This window comes from Glycine max, chromosome 7, assembly GCF_000004515.6.
Source record: "Glycine max cultivar Williams 82 chromosome 7, Glycine_max_v4.0, whole genome shotgun sequence".
Taxonomy (NCBI): Eukaryota; Viridiplantae; Streptophyta; class Magnoliopsida; order Fabales; family Fabaceae; genus Glycine; species Glycine max.
Genome location: NC_038243.2, coordinates 4,184,668 through 4,199,567, shown reverse-complemented (window position 1 = coordinate 4,199,567; position 14,900 = coordinate 4,184,668). Strand labels below are relative to the sequence as shown.

The 14,900-nt window shown below is 33.9% G+C and overlaps 3 protein-coding genes across 12 annotated transcripts; all 3 read left to right on the top strand.

Annotated features, from left to right (window-relative positions):
* Positions 1-193: 193 nt before the first annotated feature.
* LOC100793091 (pyruvate dehydrogenase E1 component subunit alpha-3, chloroplastic) lies at positions 194-3,767 on the top strand. Its single transcript, XM_014777731.3, has 3 exons — positions 194-642; positions 1,400-2,180; positions 3,269-3,767. The coding sequence occupies exons 1-3, from the start codon at positions 403-405 to the stop codon at positions 3,544-3,546; spliced, it is 1,299 nt and encodes a 432-aa protein (XP_014633217.1). The 5' UTR covers positions 194-402; the 3' UTR covers positions 3,547-3,767.
* Positions 3,768-4,893: 1,126 nt separating this feature from the next.
* On the top strand, positions 4,894-7,497 carry LOC100792560 (33 kDa ribonucleoprotein, chloroplastic). Its single transcript, XM_003528718.5, has 4 exons — positions 4,894-5,357; positions 6,517-6,618; positions 6,710-7,015; positions 7,095-7,497. Exons 1-4 carry the CDS (start codon positions 4,989-4,991, stop codon positions 7,149-7,151), a joined length of 834 nt encoding a protein of 277 aa, XP_003528766.1. The 5' UTR covers positions 4,894-4,988; the 3' UTR covers positions 7,152-7,497.
* A 1,910-nt stretch (positions 7,498-9,407) lies between these two features.
* Positions 9,408-14,082, top strand: LOC100791698 (two-component response regulator-like APRR9). 10 transcript variants are annotated; one of them, XM_041017274.1, is made up of 9 exons: positions 9,408-9,559; positions 9,659-9,872; positions 10,284-10,445; positions 10,534-10,664; positions 10,797-10,943; positions 11,317-11,530; positions 11,651-12,044; positions 12,749-13,517; positions 13,659-14,082. In XM_041017274.1, the coding sequence occupies exons 2-9, from the start codon at positions 9,710-9,712 to the stop codon at positions 13,764-13,766; spliced, it is 2,088 nt and encodes a 695-aa protein (XP_040873208.1). In that variant the 5' UTR covers positions 9,408-9,559; positions 9,659-9,709; the 3' UTR covers positions 13,767-14,082. The 10 variants fall into 10 exon arrangements, with proteins under 10 accessions (XP_040873208.1, XP_014633216.1, XP_014633215.1 ...); XM_014777730.2 differs by having other exon boundaries at positions 11,627-12,044; XM_014777729.2 differs by having other exon boundaries at positions 11,260-11,530.
* The last annotated feature ends 818 nt before the right edge of the window (positions 14,083-14,900 follow it).

Below are 14,900 nucleotides of genomic sequence, written 5' to 3'. Positions count from 1 at the left end.
TAACTTAAATTTATATATCTACAACTTAAATTTAAATTATAAGAATTTAATAAATTATTTTATCATATCAATATTCTAACATTCGACTGATAACTAATTGTAATTGTGATTAGTTAGTAAAATTGATGAATACGCAATAAATAAAATATTATTGTTTGTTTATAGTCATAGAAAACATTGCATTACATAGGCAAAAGCAAAAGCCACTCAACCCAACACGCCTAAGACGGTTATCTCCAAGTCTCAGTCCCTCGTTTCTTCCGCCCCCTTCACTCACCTTCTTTCTGCCACTTCTCTTCTATATAATAACACCCACTTCTTTGGTTCAACTTCCCTTCAATTCATCACATAATAACAACACTATAAACATTGATTTTGGCTCTTTGTTGCAGCGAGACCAAAATGTCTTTCACTGCAACCAAGTTTTCACCTTCTCCTCTCCCTCTCACTTCCACCACCCCCAGATCCAATGACAAGCCTCTCTCTTTCTCCTTCGATCACTCCAAACCCAACCCTTCTTCCTCCTTCCTTGGATCCACTCGCAAGCTTCTTCGCTTCAATGCTCTCGCTAGGCCTCATGCTCACCCTCGTGCTTCTTCTTCCCCTGCTGCTGCTGTTCTTCTCGAACGAACCTCCAATCTGGTGACCCTTTGTCCTTGTCTCTTCGTTTTTGCTTGAAAAATCTCTGCTTTCTGTGGATGGATATAGATTCTCTCAAATGGGTTTGGTTCAAAAAGTTAATTTTTTCCACTCAATTCAGCTCATTTGAGGTGGACACATTTGGATTTTTGAGCTGCGTGATTCAAATGTGGATGCTTTTTATTAATTTGTTATTTGGGTTGATGTTTATTCTCTTTCAGATGTGTAGTTACTTAACAGTTCAATTGGGTTAAAAAATTAAAATTTCACTCAATTAAGCTCATTGGAATTGGACCCGATTGGGTTTATGAGAGATGAATGATTCAAATGTCGATGCTTTTATTTATTTATTATTTGGGTTACTGTTTATTCTCTTTCAGATGTCTAGTTACTTCACACTATGATGATGTATATTTATAGGACAAAACTTAGATGTTCTGTAAGTGTTTTCGGTGCTGTTTTTCAATCAGAATTGGAGTTTTGCATTGGTAATCTATTCTCACCTTTAATGGAAAATTTTATTGCACAAATTAGCGATGTGAAATTCCATTTCTGATTGGAAAACAACACCAAAAGCACCGTATTTAAGTTGTCTTATTTTATATGGGTTTAGTTTTGTGTGTTATTTGCCCAATTGGATTCAGAAGTTCAGATTATTAAAAATAGTGGTGTTTTGCTACTGATAATATATGTAAGTTTGGAATTTTTTGTTTGGGTATAAGTGTTTTGAGATTTTTTTTGTCTGGATTTATGAATGCAGCTTGTCACAAAAGAGGAAGGGTTGGAACTCTATGAAGACATGATATTAGGGAGGTTTTTTGAGGACAAGTGCGCTGAGATGTATTATAGGGGCAAAATGTTTGGTTTTGTTCACTTGTACAATGGCCAAGAGGCTGTGTCAACTGGGTTCATCAAGCTTCTGAAGAAGGAAGATTCTGTAGTGAGCACCTACAGAGATCATGTTCATGCATTGAGTAAGGGGGTCCCATCTCGGCAAGTGATGAGTGAACTGTTTGGGAAGGCGACAGGGTGCTGCCGAGGTCAAGGTGGTTCAATGCATATGTTCTCAAAAGAGCACAACTTGCTTGGTGGATTTGCCTTCATTGGTGAAGGAATTCCGGTGGCCACCGGGGCTGCATTTTCGAGCAAGTACAGAAGAGAGGTGTTGAAGCAGGCAGATTGTGATCATGTGACATTGGCATTTTTTGGAGATGGGACTTGTAATAATGGGCAGTTCTATGAATGCCTGAACATGGCAGCTCTGTGGAAATTGCCAATTGTGTTTGTGGTGGAGAATAATTTGTGGGCTATTGGGATGTCGCATCTCAGGGCAACTTCAGATCCTCAGATATGGAAGAAAGGGCCGGCATTTGGAATGCCAGGGGTTCATGTAGATGGGATGGATGTTTTGAAGGTCAGAGAGGTGGCAAAGGAGGCAGTTGAAAGGGCTAGAAGAGGAGATGGACCAACTCTAGTGGAATGTGAGACCTATAGATTTAGAGGGCATTCATTGGCTGATCCCGATGAGCTTCGTGACCCTGGTGAGCATCTATTTAGATAATATATTCTCTCCCTATGTTCTTAATTTTGAAGTACATGTGCTGATGTTTCTTTGCATTTCTGGTCGTATTTATCTTCAGTTGCACTGTGCATAATCCATTTACTATATATTTTTTTCCTTAACTTAGTCTTAGATTAGCAATATTAATTGATGGAGTTGAACTTGCGGTTGCATTCTAAACCTTTTAACAGTGTAAAAGTATTATGCTTAATTGGTGAAGAGTTCAATGGCCTAAACAAACAATTTCTTGAACTTTAGTTATTATCCTCAAATTTGGAATAGTTTTTCAAAAAATGTTTAGGCTTGACTACAATACATTTTGATTCCTTAGCTACATATCTTCATTAAAAAAAAGTTTTAAAAGCCAATTGTAAGTGGAGTTGAAACGAAGATTACTGCTGTTATTAACCTGGCTGAGAGTATACATAAAATTATAAATATGGTCTTCATTTAAAGGAGAAGATTTATGTGAATGCTGAACCAATTCGTATAAGCATTTATATATTCTACCCCAAGCTATGTAAATTAAGATTTGATTGGTTTGCCATTTAGCCAAAAAATGGATAACCAACTCATTCGATATACTCGCACAGTATATTTCATCTCTAGCACTGGTTCATTGATGGTACTGAGCACACAAGATTTTGTTTCCTTTATTGTTATCAGGCTTTTTTTCTCTAAGTAGTATTTTATAAAAAGAAAAAAAAATGAAACTAAAAAAACAAATCAATCAACCTTGTTGCAAGGGTTTGCAGTTACCTGGGATATAAAAGTAAGACTCCAGTCTGGATAGTTTGAACTTTTGTATTGTAATCCAACTCCATATTTCAGTGTTGGCTGAAGAGTAGTGATTGTTTATTCTGTTAGTTTGGTTTCAGTTGTTTTTACTGGCCATTTTTATGCCTTTATGTTATTCAAATTACACTGAAATGTGAAGGTTTCAGTTTCTTAGTTGTTCTAGCATGGTACCCTTTTAAGCTGTGCTCCTAAATAAATAACCATGTTTTCTACTTATGTATGACTAGTGTTAATAACTATTGAATCGTTAATCTGTTTCTGCTTTGGCAGCTGAGAAGGAACACTATGCTGGTAGGGACCCCATCACCGCATTGAAGCAATACCTTATTGAGAACAATTTAGCCAATGAGCAAGAATTGAAGGCCATAGAGAAGAAAATCGACGAGATCCTCGAGGACGCTGTTGAGTTTGCAGACAGCAGCCCTCTTCCACCCCGCAGTCAGCTTCTGGAGAATGTCTTTGCTGATCCGAAAGGCTTTGGAATCGGACCAGATGGCAGGTATAGATGTGAGGATCCAAAATTCACTGAAGGCACAGCTCATGTCTAATCTTTCAGTATTGTATGAGTGTTCTTTTCATATGGCTTATTTAGTGATCAAATGTTACACAATGTCTAATATAAACAGGATTTGTTCTTTAGGTTGGTAATTTGGTTTTACGTGTCTTATATTTATCATTGTTTGTGGAACTAGTGGCAAGAATGACAATCTCCAGAATTAGATTGTAGCCTCTACCAACGCTGTATAATAAAATTTTAGTTGTTCCTCTTTGTTCTTGTTTTCTATCAATTTATTCGTGAACTCGTCTTGGTCTATCTACACACTACACTGCAACACTTGATGTTTTTTCTTGTTTATGTATTTAAAATAGCTTATAATTAAAATGTTGTGGGTCTTTTTGAAAAAATAAGAATGTTTCTTATAAATGAATGAGAACCAAACATGTATTAAGTAGCAAGTTGCACTGTTCAGTGTTCTATGCTTTTGGCCTTTGCTAAAACACGGCAATGAAACTTAGGGTTTTTCTTTTTTGCAATAATTAAAGTTACTTTTGGGGTACTAGTACTACTCAACAATGTTAGTTTTTTTGTTTTTACTGATCTCAACAATGTTAGTTAAATAGATTTTTTTTGCATCAATTCTCATCAACTTTTGTTTGATAGTAATTGAATAATTGAAACATAAATTTTGATTAGGTTTGACTTTTCAGTTAGAAAAACCAAACCTCACACTATAGTAATTCAAAAAAAAAAAACACATCATTAATAATTGGTGTTAAAAAATGTGTTAATATCACTACAAATATGTCATTATAGGTCTAATAGATTATCACCCAAAATTATTTTTGTAAGATTTTTATGAGACTTTAAGAAGGGGAAAATAATTCTTAGATGAATTAGTTTAGTCATTTGTTAGAACCACTTAAAAATTTGATGAAGGACAAAGAATTGTTAAAAACTAATTAGTAACAAAATTCGTTTTCTTATTTTTCCTATTTATTATTTATTGAAGAGTACTTCTAAGTTCTAAATAAATAAAGTTAATATATAAGATTTACGTACAAAATGTTGCTATTCATACTTTTATTAACTCTTATCTTTAAAGTTAAAGTTAACTTTTTTTAAAATACATGTAATGTTTAAAAAATATCTAATTGGTACTAATTTAATTGTAAATAAATCATATTTCATAAACTTTCACACCAAATTAAACAAATATTTATTTATTTTTCCATTCAACAATACATATAACAAAATACTTATAATTTATCACCAAAACATATTTCTGTCAATTAAAATAAATTTCCAAAATAATTTTTAATTTGCATTTTCCATATTTTATTTATATTTTACAAATACTGATATATAATAGTAATAATAAATGGGGAGATAGTGAACTGCTTAACGTTACGGGTGCCTTAAACTTATCCTCCGCTTCTCTAATTCTCATCCTTTCCTTTTAGTTTTGGGTGGGTAAAACAAAAAAAGAAAATGCCACCCTTCGTTGTTACACCCTCTTCTTCTTCTTCTTCCGTGCTCACCCCGAAACTGTGCAATCCTCAAGTGAAACGATTCGTTTTGCAGTTCGCGTATCCAAAGCGTTCGCGCACATTTCTAGAACCTTCTTCTTCTTCTTCTTTCTCTCCTATGAGGAAAACTAAGGAGGAGGTGGTTGAAGAACGGCTTTACAGAGAAGAATATGTCCACCCTCGAAACGATGACGTTTTGGAGGACGAAGAAGAACGAGACAAGAGGCTTGGAAAAGCGTGTGAAGTGTACGTGTGCAACCTGCCCCGAAGATGTGACGCAACATACTTGCTTGATATGTTCAGGCCCTATGGAACCATTCTATCTGTCGAGGTTCACTTCCCTTCTTTTTTAATTTCCACCTCATTTACTCTTATTTTTCTCAATACAAACAACTTTAAATAATAAATCTCCACCAATAATGTTTTTATCGCAAAATAACTTTTTATGAGTGACAAGCAACTTTAAATAATTATATGTGTTATTTTTTTATTAATTTAATAATGTAAACTAATGTTGCTTTACCTAGCAATTGTGTCGAGGAAGCCGTAGCGTGGCGGTTGCTTTGGTAGCAATGTTGCTTCCAATACCCAGTTGCTTTGCAAGCATCCGATGGAAACGTTATAATACTCTGTCTCAAAAGACTTTCTTTATGATTTTTTAGAATTTATTGAATATTATTAATTTTGCTAAATTTGTTTCTTATTTAATATAAATAAATCCAGAGAGAAAATCATTCAATGAAAAATAAAATCTATCAAAAATTATAATTTTCAATTAATTATAGCCCATCATAAGCAAAATCTTGTAAAGAGAGTTTCAGATAAAGTACTATTAACATTTCTCATTTTGAGGATTTTTAATATCAATTTCTTTTGCGATTATATATATATATATAATACGTTAGCTCGCCCAATTTAGCAAAATAAAAAAGTCTTATGTTTTTGTTTCAAATTTTAGTTTATGTATTTTTCTGAAATAATCCTAAAATGTTACTTTTATTCCTGTTTTTAAATTTTCTTTTACAACATTTTCAAAACATGAACTAAGGTGGTGTTTTTCATTCAATTATGAATAATTTTATTTTTCCTTTTCATTGTTGATAATGCAAGGTTCGCACTTTCACAGCTTCTTCCATTTAGTTATTCTTTTGGTTTCTCTTATTTATTCAATTATATTAGTGTGTTTCCATCTTCACAGAGGCTCAGACTCAAGTGTCATAGTCCTTTAGAGGTGTTACTCCAAGAGTCTAGTTGGCAAAATATAATTTAATCATTAAACACCTAATTAGTAATGTCTGACAAGTGTAAATGTGTCCAACATTGGGAAGAAGCGTCCGTGCTCATATCATAGGTTACAAGATTTTCATTATCAAATTTTGCTTGTCCAATTTGAAAATTGTGTGATAAAGTAAAGTTTCTAATCATTATAATCTGAATTCTGAATCATCATTTGGTCTTGTCTTTATTGTGTTGTACTTGCTTTACTTCAGGTTTGCCGGGATGCTGAGACTAATGAAAGTAAGGGGTGTGGTTATGTGACACTGGGATCTATATATTCAGCAAGAAATGCAGTTGCTGCATTGGATGGATCAGTTAGTAGTGTGAAGCTGTCTCTCCCTTGCTTATATTAGATTCATCATGCCCTAGGTGTTTGATTCAAATTTTTTTTGTTTTTGACTGAAGGATGTTGGTGGGCGCGAATTGCGGGTTAGATTTTCAATTGAGATGAATTCTAAAAGGAGGAGTTTTAATAAAATGAACTCTTCCACCAAGAGAATTTCATACTATGAATCACCTCATAAGCTGTATGTTGGCAATCTTGCCAAGACTGTTAGACCTGAACAGTTGAGAGATCTCTTTAGCAGATTTGGAAATGTGGTTAGTGCAAGAGTGTTGCATGATTTTAAACAAGGGAACAGCCGAGTCTATGCCTTTCTCTCCTTTCAATCAGAGGCAGAACGTGATGCAGCAATGTCTCTCAATGGAACAGTAAAATCTGCTTCCAACCACTTTATGATTTTGTTTCATTTGTTACTGTTTTTTTTAATTAGTTTGGTCTTTCTTGCAGGAATATTATGGACGTACACTAATCGTTAAAGAGGGTGTAGAGAGGAGTGAGGACTGAGCCTTAACTGGAGCTTTAGTGTCTGCATAATGATGGCAGCAATTTTGGTTTTTTACATGAATGAAGACTTCTAGTGTGTATAGCTGAGGCATATTTGTGGGACTTCTTCCTGAACTAGAAAATGCTATATCAAAGAAGAGGTGAGCCTGACATTTCGGCAGTTCAGTAAAAATATGGATTCATTCTATTTTACTTCTCTTGTATTTCAAGTTGCAGTGAGTGATATCAAAGTATTGTAGTTGAGTCAGTTTGAGTTTTGAATTTAACCATGGCATGAATACTACTACCATTGCTACAACTGTTGCAGAGAATTGTGAAAATGGGGAAGTGAATAACCTTATGCAGAGTAAAGCTATTACACTAAGTAACAGATGCCTTATATAGGTCATCACAATGGCATGTGTGATTGTGTTTAGAAATGCGTTTGCAAGACAATTTATCTCGTCCAATGGCTAAAAAACACAGAAACTATAATTAATAGTCTGTTTGGATTGGCGTCTCAACTCTTAAGCATAATGCTTCTGTGTGTTTTTTTTAAAAAAAACATTTTATGTGATTTACATTAAAATGTGGCTCCTCAACTCGGATCCAAACACGCTGTAAGTAGTTTCCTGTGAGACGTGAAAAATCACATAAAATATATTTCTAGAAGCATATCCAAACATGCTGTGAATAGCCCTGTAACAGTAGTTCGAGTTGGATATAATAGCAGCTTTGCTTTTCTAACATTGGCGTGGAAGTAGGAAAAACTGTGCTTTCTAGCTAGACCATTGAAGACTTTTTCCTTTATACTTTCTCAGCAACACACGATAAACAGGTTAAACTTGGTTCTATAAGGATGACATTATCACAAGCATAGGATATTATTCAATAAAGAATTTTATGATAAATATTAATTGCTAATTTGTTAAATTTTATTAGGAGCTCACAAGACTTCTCTCTCTCCTTTTTTTCCCTTCACACTAAGTCAACTTTATATCTTTTTGGTGTATTTATTTTGAAGGAGAAAAATAATATACAAAAGAAATTTTATATTTATTCTATAGAATTCACATCTTTTACACATTATTTTAATTTAAAATTTTCTCTTTCATTTCTCTCTTCTAAACTAAATACATCCTTAGAATGCATTTGTTAATATCTATCACTTTTAATAACTTTTTTATAGTAAATTATGAATAGCTAAAAATAATATTATATAATAAATACATAATATAAATTATTTACTATAAATTTAAAATATAATTTATATGTTTAAATTATTGCAAATAAAAAAATATTACTAAATTATTTATAATATAATTTACATATTTAAAAATATATAAATTTTAGTTATATAAAATAAATATTTATTATGTGAAATTAAAATATTTATTTCTATTAACAAAAAAATATACTAATCTATGTCTTGTCTATACACATGTCATCAATCTATATACTGTATGAGCTACTGTTTGTTTTTTTTAATCTTTTTCCGCTTTACTATTTTCCCTTCTCTTTTTTCCTTTTCCTCCTTTTCTCTCCCTGGCCATGCATATGCAGGAACTGCCTAGTTCTTTTTTTTCTTTTCCGAGGGAGAGAACACTGCCCAGTTCCAATTAAACTAAACAACGTGCAACTTAAATATAAGCTTAATTATTAATTTGATTCGTACCTTATTTTAAATAGTTGAATTTGGTATTTAAATTAAAAAAATTCATCAAATTTTTATAAATAAATTAATTTAGTCTTTAAATTTTTAAGAGATTCAATTTAATCTTAAAATTAGAAAAAGAAAAAAAACAAATCAATTTAATCTACAAATTATTTTAAATAATTCTTGTTCTTAAGTTTTAAAAATTTTAAAAATAAATTGACTCAATTTTAAGAATTTGAGAATCAAATTAAATTTTTAAATTTTTTTAAGAATAAATTAATTTAGTTTAAAAATTTGAGGATCAAATTGAATCTTTTAAAAATCAAATTAAGTCATTTAAAATAATTTAGAAAATAAATTAAATTGTTAAAAATAATTAAACCTAAATATAATTAATGTAGCAAAAAGAGAATGTGAAAATGAAGAAAGGAACAAGAAAAAAAACTGAATTAAATTTGGGATGCTCCACGTGTTAGGCTGTACACCACGAGATCAAAGTATTATAAAATAAAAACCGGATATGACTGTGCAGAAAAATATCGGCCGGGAGAGAAGACGTAGCGTCGCCACATGTCCATTGGGTGGACCCCATGTGCAAATATTAAAATAATAACGGATGGTTGAAATGGTGCCACGTCATGACGAGAGTAGCGATGATCTAGTGAGGAGATTTTGGTGGGAAGATATTTTCGACGATTTTCGCGGTTGTGGGCGAAAGCTGGCTGCCAGCGATAGTGAATCAGAATCGTAAGCTCGACAAAGAAGCAAGCAAGTAAAGGGCGGTTTCAATTTTTTTATTATATATATTGAGGATGAAGTCAATTTCATTTACTCTGTTTTCTTCTTCGTTTGGTTCCTTGTGATCGATTAGGGTTATTATTCTTTGTGGTTGCGGAACGAAGCATGCTGTTGCTGTTCGAGAATGGATGAGTTGAACGGCGCCATGACGACGGAGAATAGCAATGCGGAGGTGGTTCGATGGGAGAGGTTTCTGCCGCGGATGGTGCTCAGAGTGCTGCTTGTAGAAGCTGATCATTCCACGCGCCAAATCATCGCCGCGCTTCTTCGCAAATGCAGTTACACAGGTTTTTCTTCTTTTTAATTCTCGAGTTTTTATTTTTTTTTAATGATTTCTCTGTTTATGTCGTTTTTCCTGTGGCATTGTATTACTTAATTAGTTGCGAAAATTTAATTTGTGTTCTGCCGTTTTGATTCTGGTCTCTGAATTACTTTACGTGTATAATTGCGGTAGCATCATCATCATTCTAAGGAGGCTTCTGTTTAATTTTCCACTTGTTGGATTTGGTCATCCCCAAAATGATCCTCTTCAGTTTTGCATCTTATGTAGTAATTTGGTATCATAGAATGGAATACCATACAAAGATTTTTTATTTTTTGGATCTGATAATGCAAAATATTATGGATGATCCAATTTCAGATTGACATTATTGTTTTCATGGTTTATTACTTAATGGTATTCTTTTTACTCGATGTAGTTATTGCGGTTCCGGATGGATTAAAGGCATGGGAAACGTTGAAGAAGAAGGCACCTGAGCTAGATCTCATATTAACAGAAGTGGAGCTACCAGCAATATCTGGATTTGCACTTCTTTCTTTGATCATGGAGCATGACATTTGTAAAAACATTCCAGTCATAAGTATGTTGACATTATGTATTTGTATTCTTAGTCTCGATGTTAGATCGAAATGGCTAATGAACTCATGTCTATTCTCATGGGTGTGCAGTGATGTCTTCTCATGATTCGGTTAGCATGGCATTGAAATGCATGTTAAAAGGGGCAGTTGATTTTCTTATAAAACCCATTCGGAAGAATGAGCTTAGGAACTTGTGGCAACATGTATGGAGAAGGCACGCTGTATGTCATATTTTCAGTCCTGTTTAAAGAGATAATTTTTTGTATTTTTTTTTCTTCTTTTATCTTGGCTTGCTATTTTAGCGTATATTTACTTATTCTTTCTATCCTCTCTGCTGTATAATATTTATTCAGATTAGCACTCCTACTCAAAATACAACCTTTTCACCGAAAAAACTTAAAACTGCCTCAGAAGACAATTCTGCAAGCAATAAATCTAGTGGTTCTGTGGCTTCCTCAAAGAAAAACAACGAATGCAGCGAGAGATTAAGTGAGGCTCAAGTAAGTTTCTCTGCCTCAATTTTGCCAAATTTGTCTTGTGACATGATTCTTGGATATGTCAATTTTGAATTTTCTTAGACTTCGGTGTGTTGAGGGTGAAGTGATTGACTTTTAATTTGGTCAATTTTATTTCTGAAATTCTATCGACATTTTTCACTCAGTGCTTGGCTTGAGTAACAAATAAAGACATGGAACCTAAAATCTATTGCACAATGCAATCACAAAGCTGCTTAGCTGGAGGAAAATATTCTTTCTAGATTAGTTTTGCTTCATGAAATTTCACATAGAAACTACAAGCTTGCAAACTCTTGTGCAGAGCACTTGTACATCACCAATTTTCGAAGCTGAGAGTACATACGTGGAAAATATGCAGGATGTGCCCCAGTATGTACATTGCCAAGTTATGCAAACTCTTGTGCAGAGCACTTGTACATCCCCTATTTTTGAAGCCAAGAGTACATATGTGGAAAATATGCAGGATGTGCCCCCGCTGAAAAGTTCTAAACTGAACAAAATTGATATGGTGAAGCATGAAAAGTTTGCCCAATTTGAAAGGGAATCAGCTGAGCATAATGATGAAACAGAAGGTATGCGAATTTTATTTTACACTTTGATTAGAATTTGTTTTTATGTTGTTTTAATGTACGGACTGTTGTGTCGTCTATGAAAAACATTTAATGCAGATAAATCAGTTACAATTGTATCAGATGCTGCAAGGTGCGACAAAACTTCTGAATTAACAGAGTTAAGGCCAGAACAAGACTGTGGTGTTGCTGAACCTGAAACTGAAAACGAGGATGAAATCTTAAAATCTGAGTTAGACGGAGACAATTCTCATGTTAGTATGATGCAAGGATGCAGTGCTGAGCGGGTGAAACCTTCTAAAGGAGCTATTGACTTGATTGCCACAGTTGGAAATCTTCCAAAGCACCTTGATGAAAACTGTAGTCTCAATGGTGGTAATACAACCAAGTTTGATTGTGAAACGCAATTGGAACTTTCCTTAAGAAGTGATTTTCCTGGCAGCTCAGGTAATCAAGCAAGTGAAGCAACTGAGGAATCTCAAAGATTGAACCATTCAAATACTTCTGCCTTTTCTTGGTGAGTTCAGTGTTTTCTTGACTTCTTTAGTTCTTAAAATGATATCTAACAAAACCAGATGCCATACAATATTTCCTCTGACCATCAAAGAAACAAATTTTAATCAGCAGAAGGAAGTTCTTCATGGAATTTTATTATTTTAATTTTAACCTGTACTTTCATGTCTTTCCTCAGTCTTGTTTATGCTGTTCTATATGTAGGATTAGTATTGGTGAAAGCTGAGTAAATGGTGATTTAGACGGAAACATAATTTTGAGAGCCTATAATCTATGGAAGGATCCAAATGATGGTAAATATAGTTATGCTTCTAAAATCTAAAAGATTGAAGACCACAGATATGTGGGTGTTTTTGTGCACAGTTATCATCAATAAGAGAAATTCTTCAAAGAGGCTTTGTTAATAATCAATTGGGATTGTTTCCTTTTAAGTTTATAGATCAAATCATCTCTATGTAAAAACTATTGAGGTTTGGCCCCTTTTTTAATCAAACATTAAATCTCTGCACTCTTATGGTTCCCCCTCCCCCACCACCCAAAAATAAAGGCCATGTTTAACCTTTCATCCTTCGATAATGAGAAATCAATATCCAGTATTTCATTCTAAAGTATTTTTTTTTTCCTTTTGAGTATTGACTCATTCAAAAAATCAACATGCATTGTGATTACACAAATTTTCTGACAATGGATGACAATTTCTATATGCAGGTATAGTAATAGTAAATTGTTGCAGCCTCATTTTTCAACACCATCGATTACATTTCCTGAAGTAAACAACCTCAGTTGGGATTCTCATGAATCCCATAAATTATCTGGAATTACTTCTGGAAATTGTCAGTATGGTGGCTCAAATCAGAACCTGGAGAATATGATCGGTACAGTCATTTGTCAGTATGGACAAGTTACACCAAAATTATCAAACAGTCAATGTGGACTCTTACCTGTTTCTGGGGTTATCTCCAACCTTAAGTCTGAGGGACATGGTAATGTTTTCACTTCTTTGTTCTATGCACAATCTGGTATTCACCCTATGTCGAGTCCAAAACCTGTCTGCCAGAATGAGAGTTCTCCCTTTCCCACAAGTACCTCCACCCAGTCCTATCCTGAAAGCCACAACTCAGATCAACTACATGACTGCTCCAATGATGCTACTTGTCTTAATCAAAATGTAAAGGATAATACTGATTCAGATCACGCAAGGCATGATTCTCCTGTTGCTGATCAGAGTGCTGGTAATAGTTTATGCCATGATGCTGCAAATCATGTCAATAGTAGTGCATATGGAAGCATGGACAGTGGAAATGATGGAAATGCTACTTCAGCTATAGTATCCAAGAACGCCCCAGATGGTTTCAGTGATAGTGGTTGTCATAATTATGATGGATTTAGAGTGACAGATCCTCATCGCTCCAGTCAAAGAGAAGCAGTGCTAGTGAAGTTTCGACTGAAGCGGAAAGAGAGATGCTTCGAGAAAAAGGTATTATAACCAGCACTAAGTAAAAGGCTACTTTAAGATTATTTATGGTGAATTTATATCTATGATTGCAGTTGGCTTGGAAACTCCTATAGCATGTTTCACTAAAGATATTATTAACAAGCACTCTAATTTCTTGTATAGGTTCGATATCAAAGCCGGAAAAGACTGGCAGAGCAGCGGCCTCGGGTGAAGGGGCAGTTTGTACGTCAACATGATCATCCTGTCGCTGAGGCTGGTGGTGATTCATGAACTTTGTTCTTTTTAGGTTTCGTGTAGTATTAAATTACAGCTGACTGTAACACTGATTGTGTCAACAAGGATTAGCTGTAGGGTGGTGTCTGTGTATGTGTTGTTGGAATCTGTTTATCCATTAGGCAAAAGAAGAGTAGGCCAGTAGGGAGATTTATATTTGGACTGCCACTTACAAATTTAGGATTGCAATTATTTAGTGGGTTTGGTTTGGATTTTACCTGTGTATATGTTTTCTTGGTTGAATACTAATATGGGTCTGTAAAAAATCCCCTCTAGAACCTCTGGTTTTGCAATTGAGTGATCTTTCTTTGCATTCGGCATTTTAGCATTGTTTTAAACTCGCCACGTATTTGCCCCATCTATTTCAATTCGCAATTGTTACCTATACTAATTTTCTGTTTCCTCGATACATAGCAATAAGTGTCCAAAAGTAAGATTGCATACCTGTAAGAAGCTAACGGCCCCTGAAGTCCCCATGTTATTTGGAAGGTGATATAGTATCCAAATAAAAAAAATTATGCCTATAACACTGTTATGGTTCCCCTTGCATGCTCATGCTCTACAGTTTTCTTCTCGTCTCACTTTCAAGCTATTTCTTCGTCTCTAATGGAGAGATTGCGACGCAGATTAAATGGAATGCTGAATGTTGATGGACATAATGATTGAAAGCACTCATTCATATTGAAGAGTGGTCCTTGATGAAACCAGCGCATGAACTTCCACAGGGAAAGCATCAATAATGTGCACTTGTGGGACACACTTGGTTAGGATGATGTGGGACTTGAAGACGCATAATCCAAACTCCAAAAAGGATTTGAATTAACAAGTGCAGGATTGAAGTGAAGACACGTTAGCAGTAATCAACACATCTTTGCGTTGCAAGCAGAAATGATATTTTAATTTGGAGATTTGTCTCGAAAGTGTGATACCTTTAACTGTCATTTAAATAATTTTTTCAAATCATTTATCATTAAATTTATAATATTTAAGAATCAATTTAAAAATAAGTTATATTTTTTTTAAATATAAATTTAATATTAAATTGTAAAATTTGAAAATTAATTTATTATTAACTTGTTTACATTATTGATTTATTACAATTCTTTTATATATTGAGATTAAATTTCAAAT

What these genes read in the sequence shown, in the direction of transcription:
- LOC100793091 (XM_014777731.3), top strand. Translation starts at nt 403, where the DNA reads ATGTCTTTCACTGCAACCAAGTTTTCACCTTCTCCTCTCCCTCTCACT. An exon ending in TCGAACGAACCTCCAATCTG is followed by an intron (nt 643 to 1,399) that starts GTGACCCTTTGT and finishes TTATGAATGCAG; the next exon opens with CTTGTCACAAAAGAGGAAGG. An exon ending in CGATGAGCTTCGTGACCCTG is followed by an intron (nt 2,181 to 3,268) that starts GTGAGCATCTAT and finishes CTGCTTTGGCAG; the next exon opens with CTGAGAAGGAACACTATGCT.
- LOC100792560 (XM_003528718.5), top strand. Translation starts at nt 4,989, where the DNA reads ATGCCACCCTTCGTTGTTACACCCTCTTCTTCTTCTTCTTCCGTGCTC. An exon ending in TTGCTGCATTGGATGGATCA is followed by an intron (nt 6,619 to 6,709) that starts GTTAGTAGTGTG and finishes TTTTGACTGAAG; the next exon opens with GATGTTGGTGGGCGCGAATT. An exon ending in CAATGTCTCTCAATGGAACA is followed by an intron (nt 7,016 to 7,094) that starts GTAAAATCTGCT and finishes TCTTTCTTGCAG; the next exon opens with GAATATTATGGACGTACACT.
- LOC100791698 (XM_014777726.2), top strand. Translation starts at nt 9,710, where the DNA reads ATGGATGAGTTGAACGGCGCCATGACGACGGAGAATAGCAATGCGGAG. An exon ending in TAAAAACATTCCAGTCATAA is followed by an intron (nt 10,446 to 10,533) that starts GTATGTTGACAT and finishes ATGGGTGTGCAG; the next exon opens with TGATGTCTTCTCATGATTCG. An exon ending in AATACTTCTGCCTTTTCTTG is followed by an intron (nt 12,045 to 12,748) that starts GTGAGTTCAGTG and finishes TTCTATATGCAG; the next exon opens with GTATAGTAATAGTAAATTGT.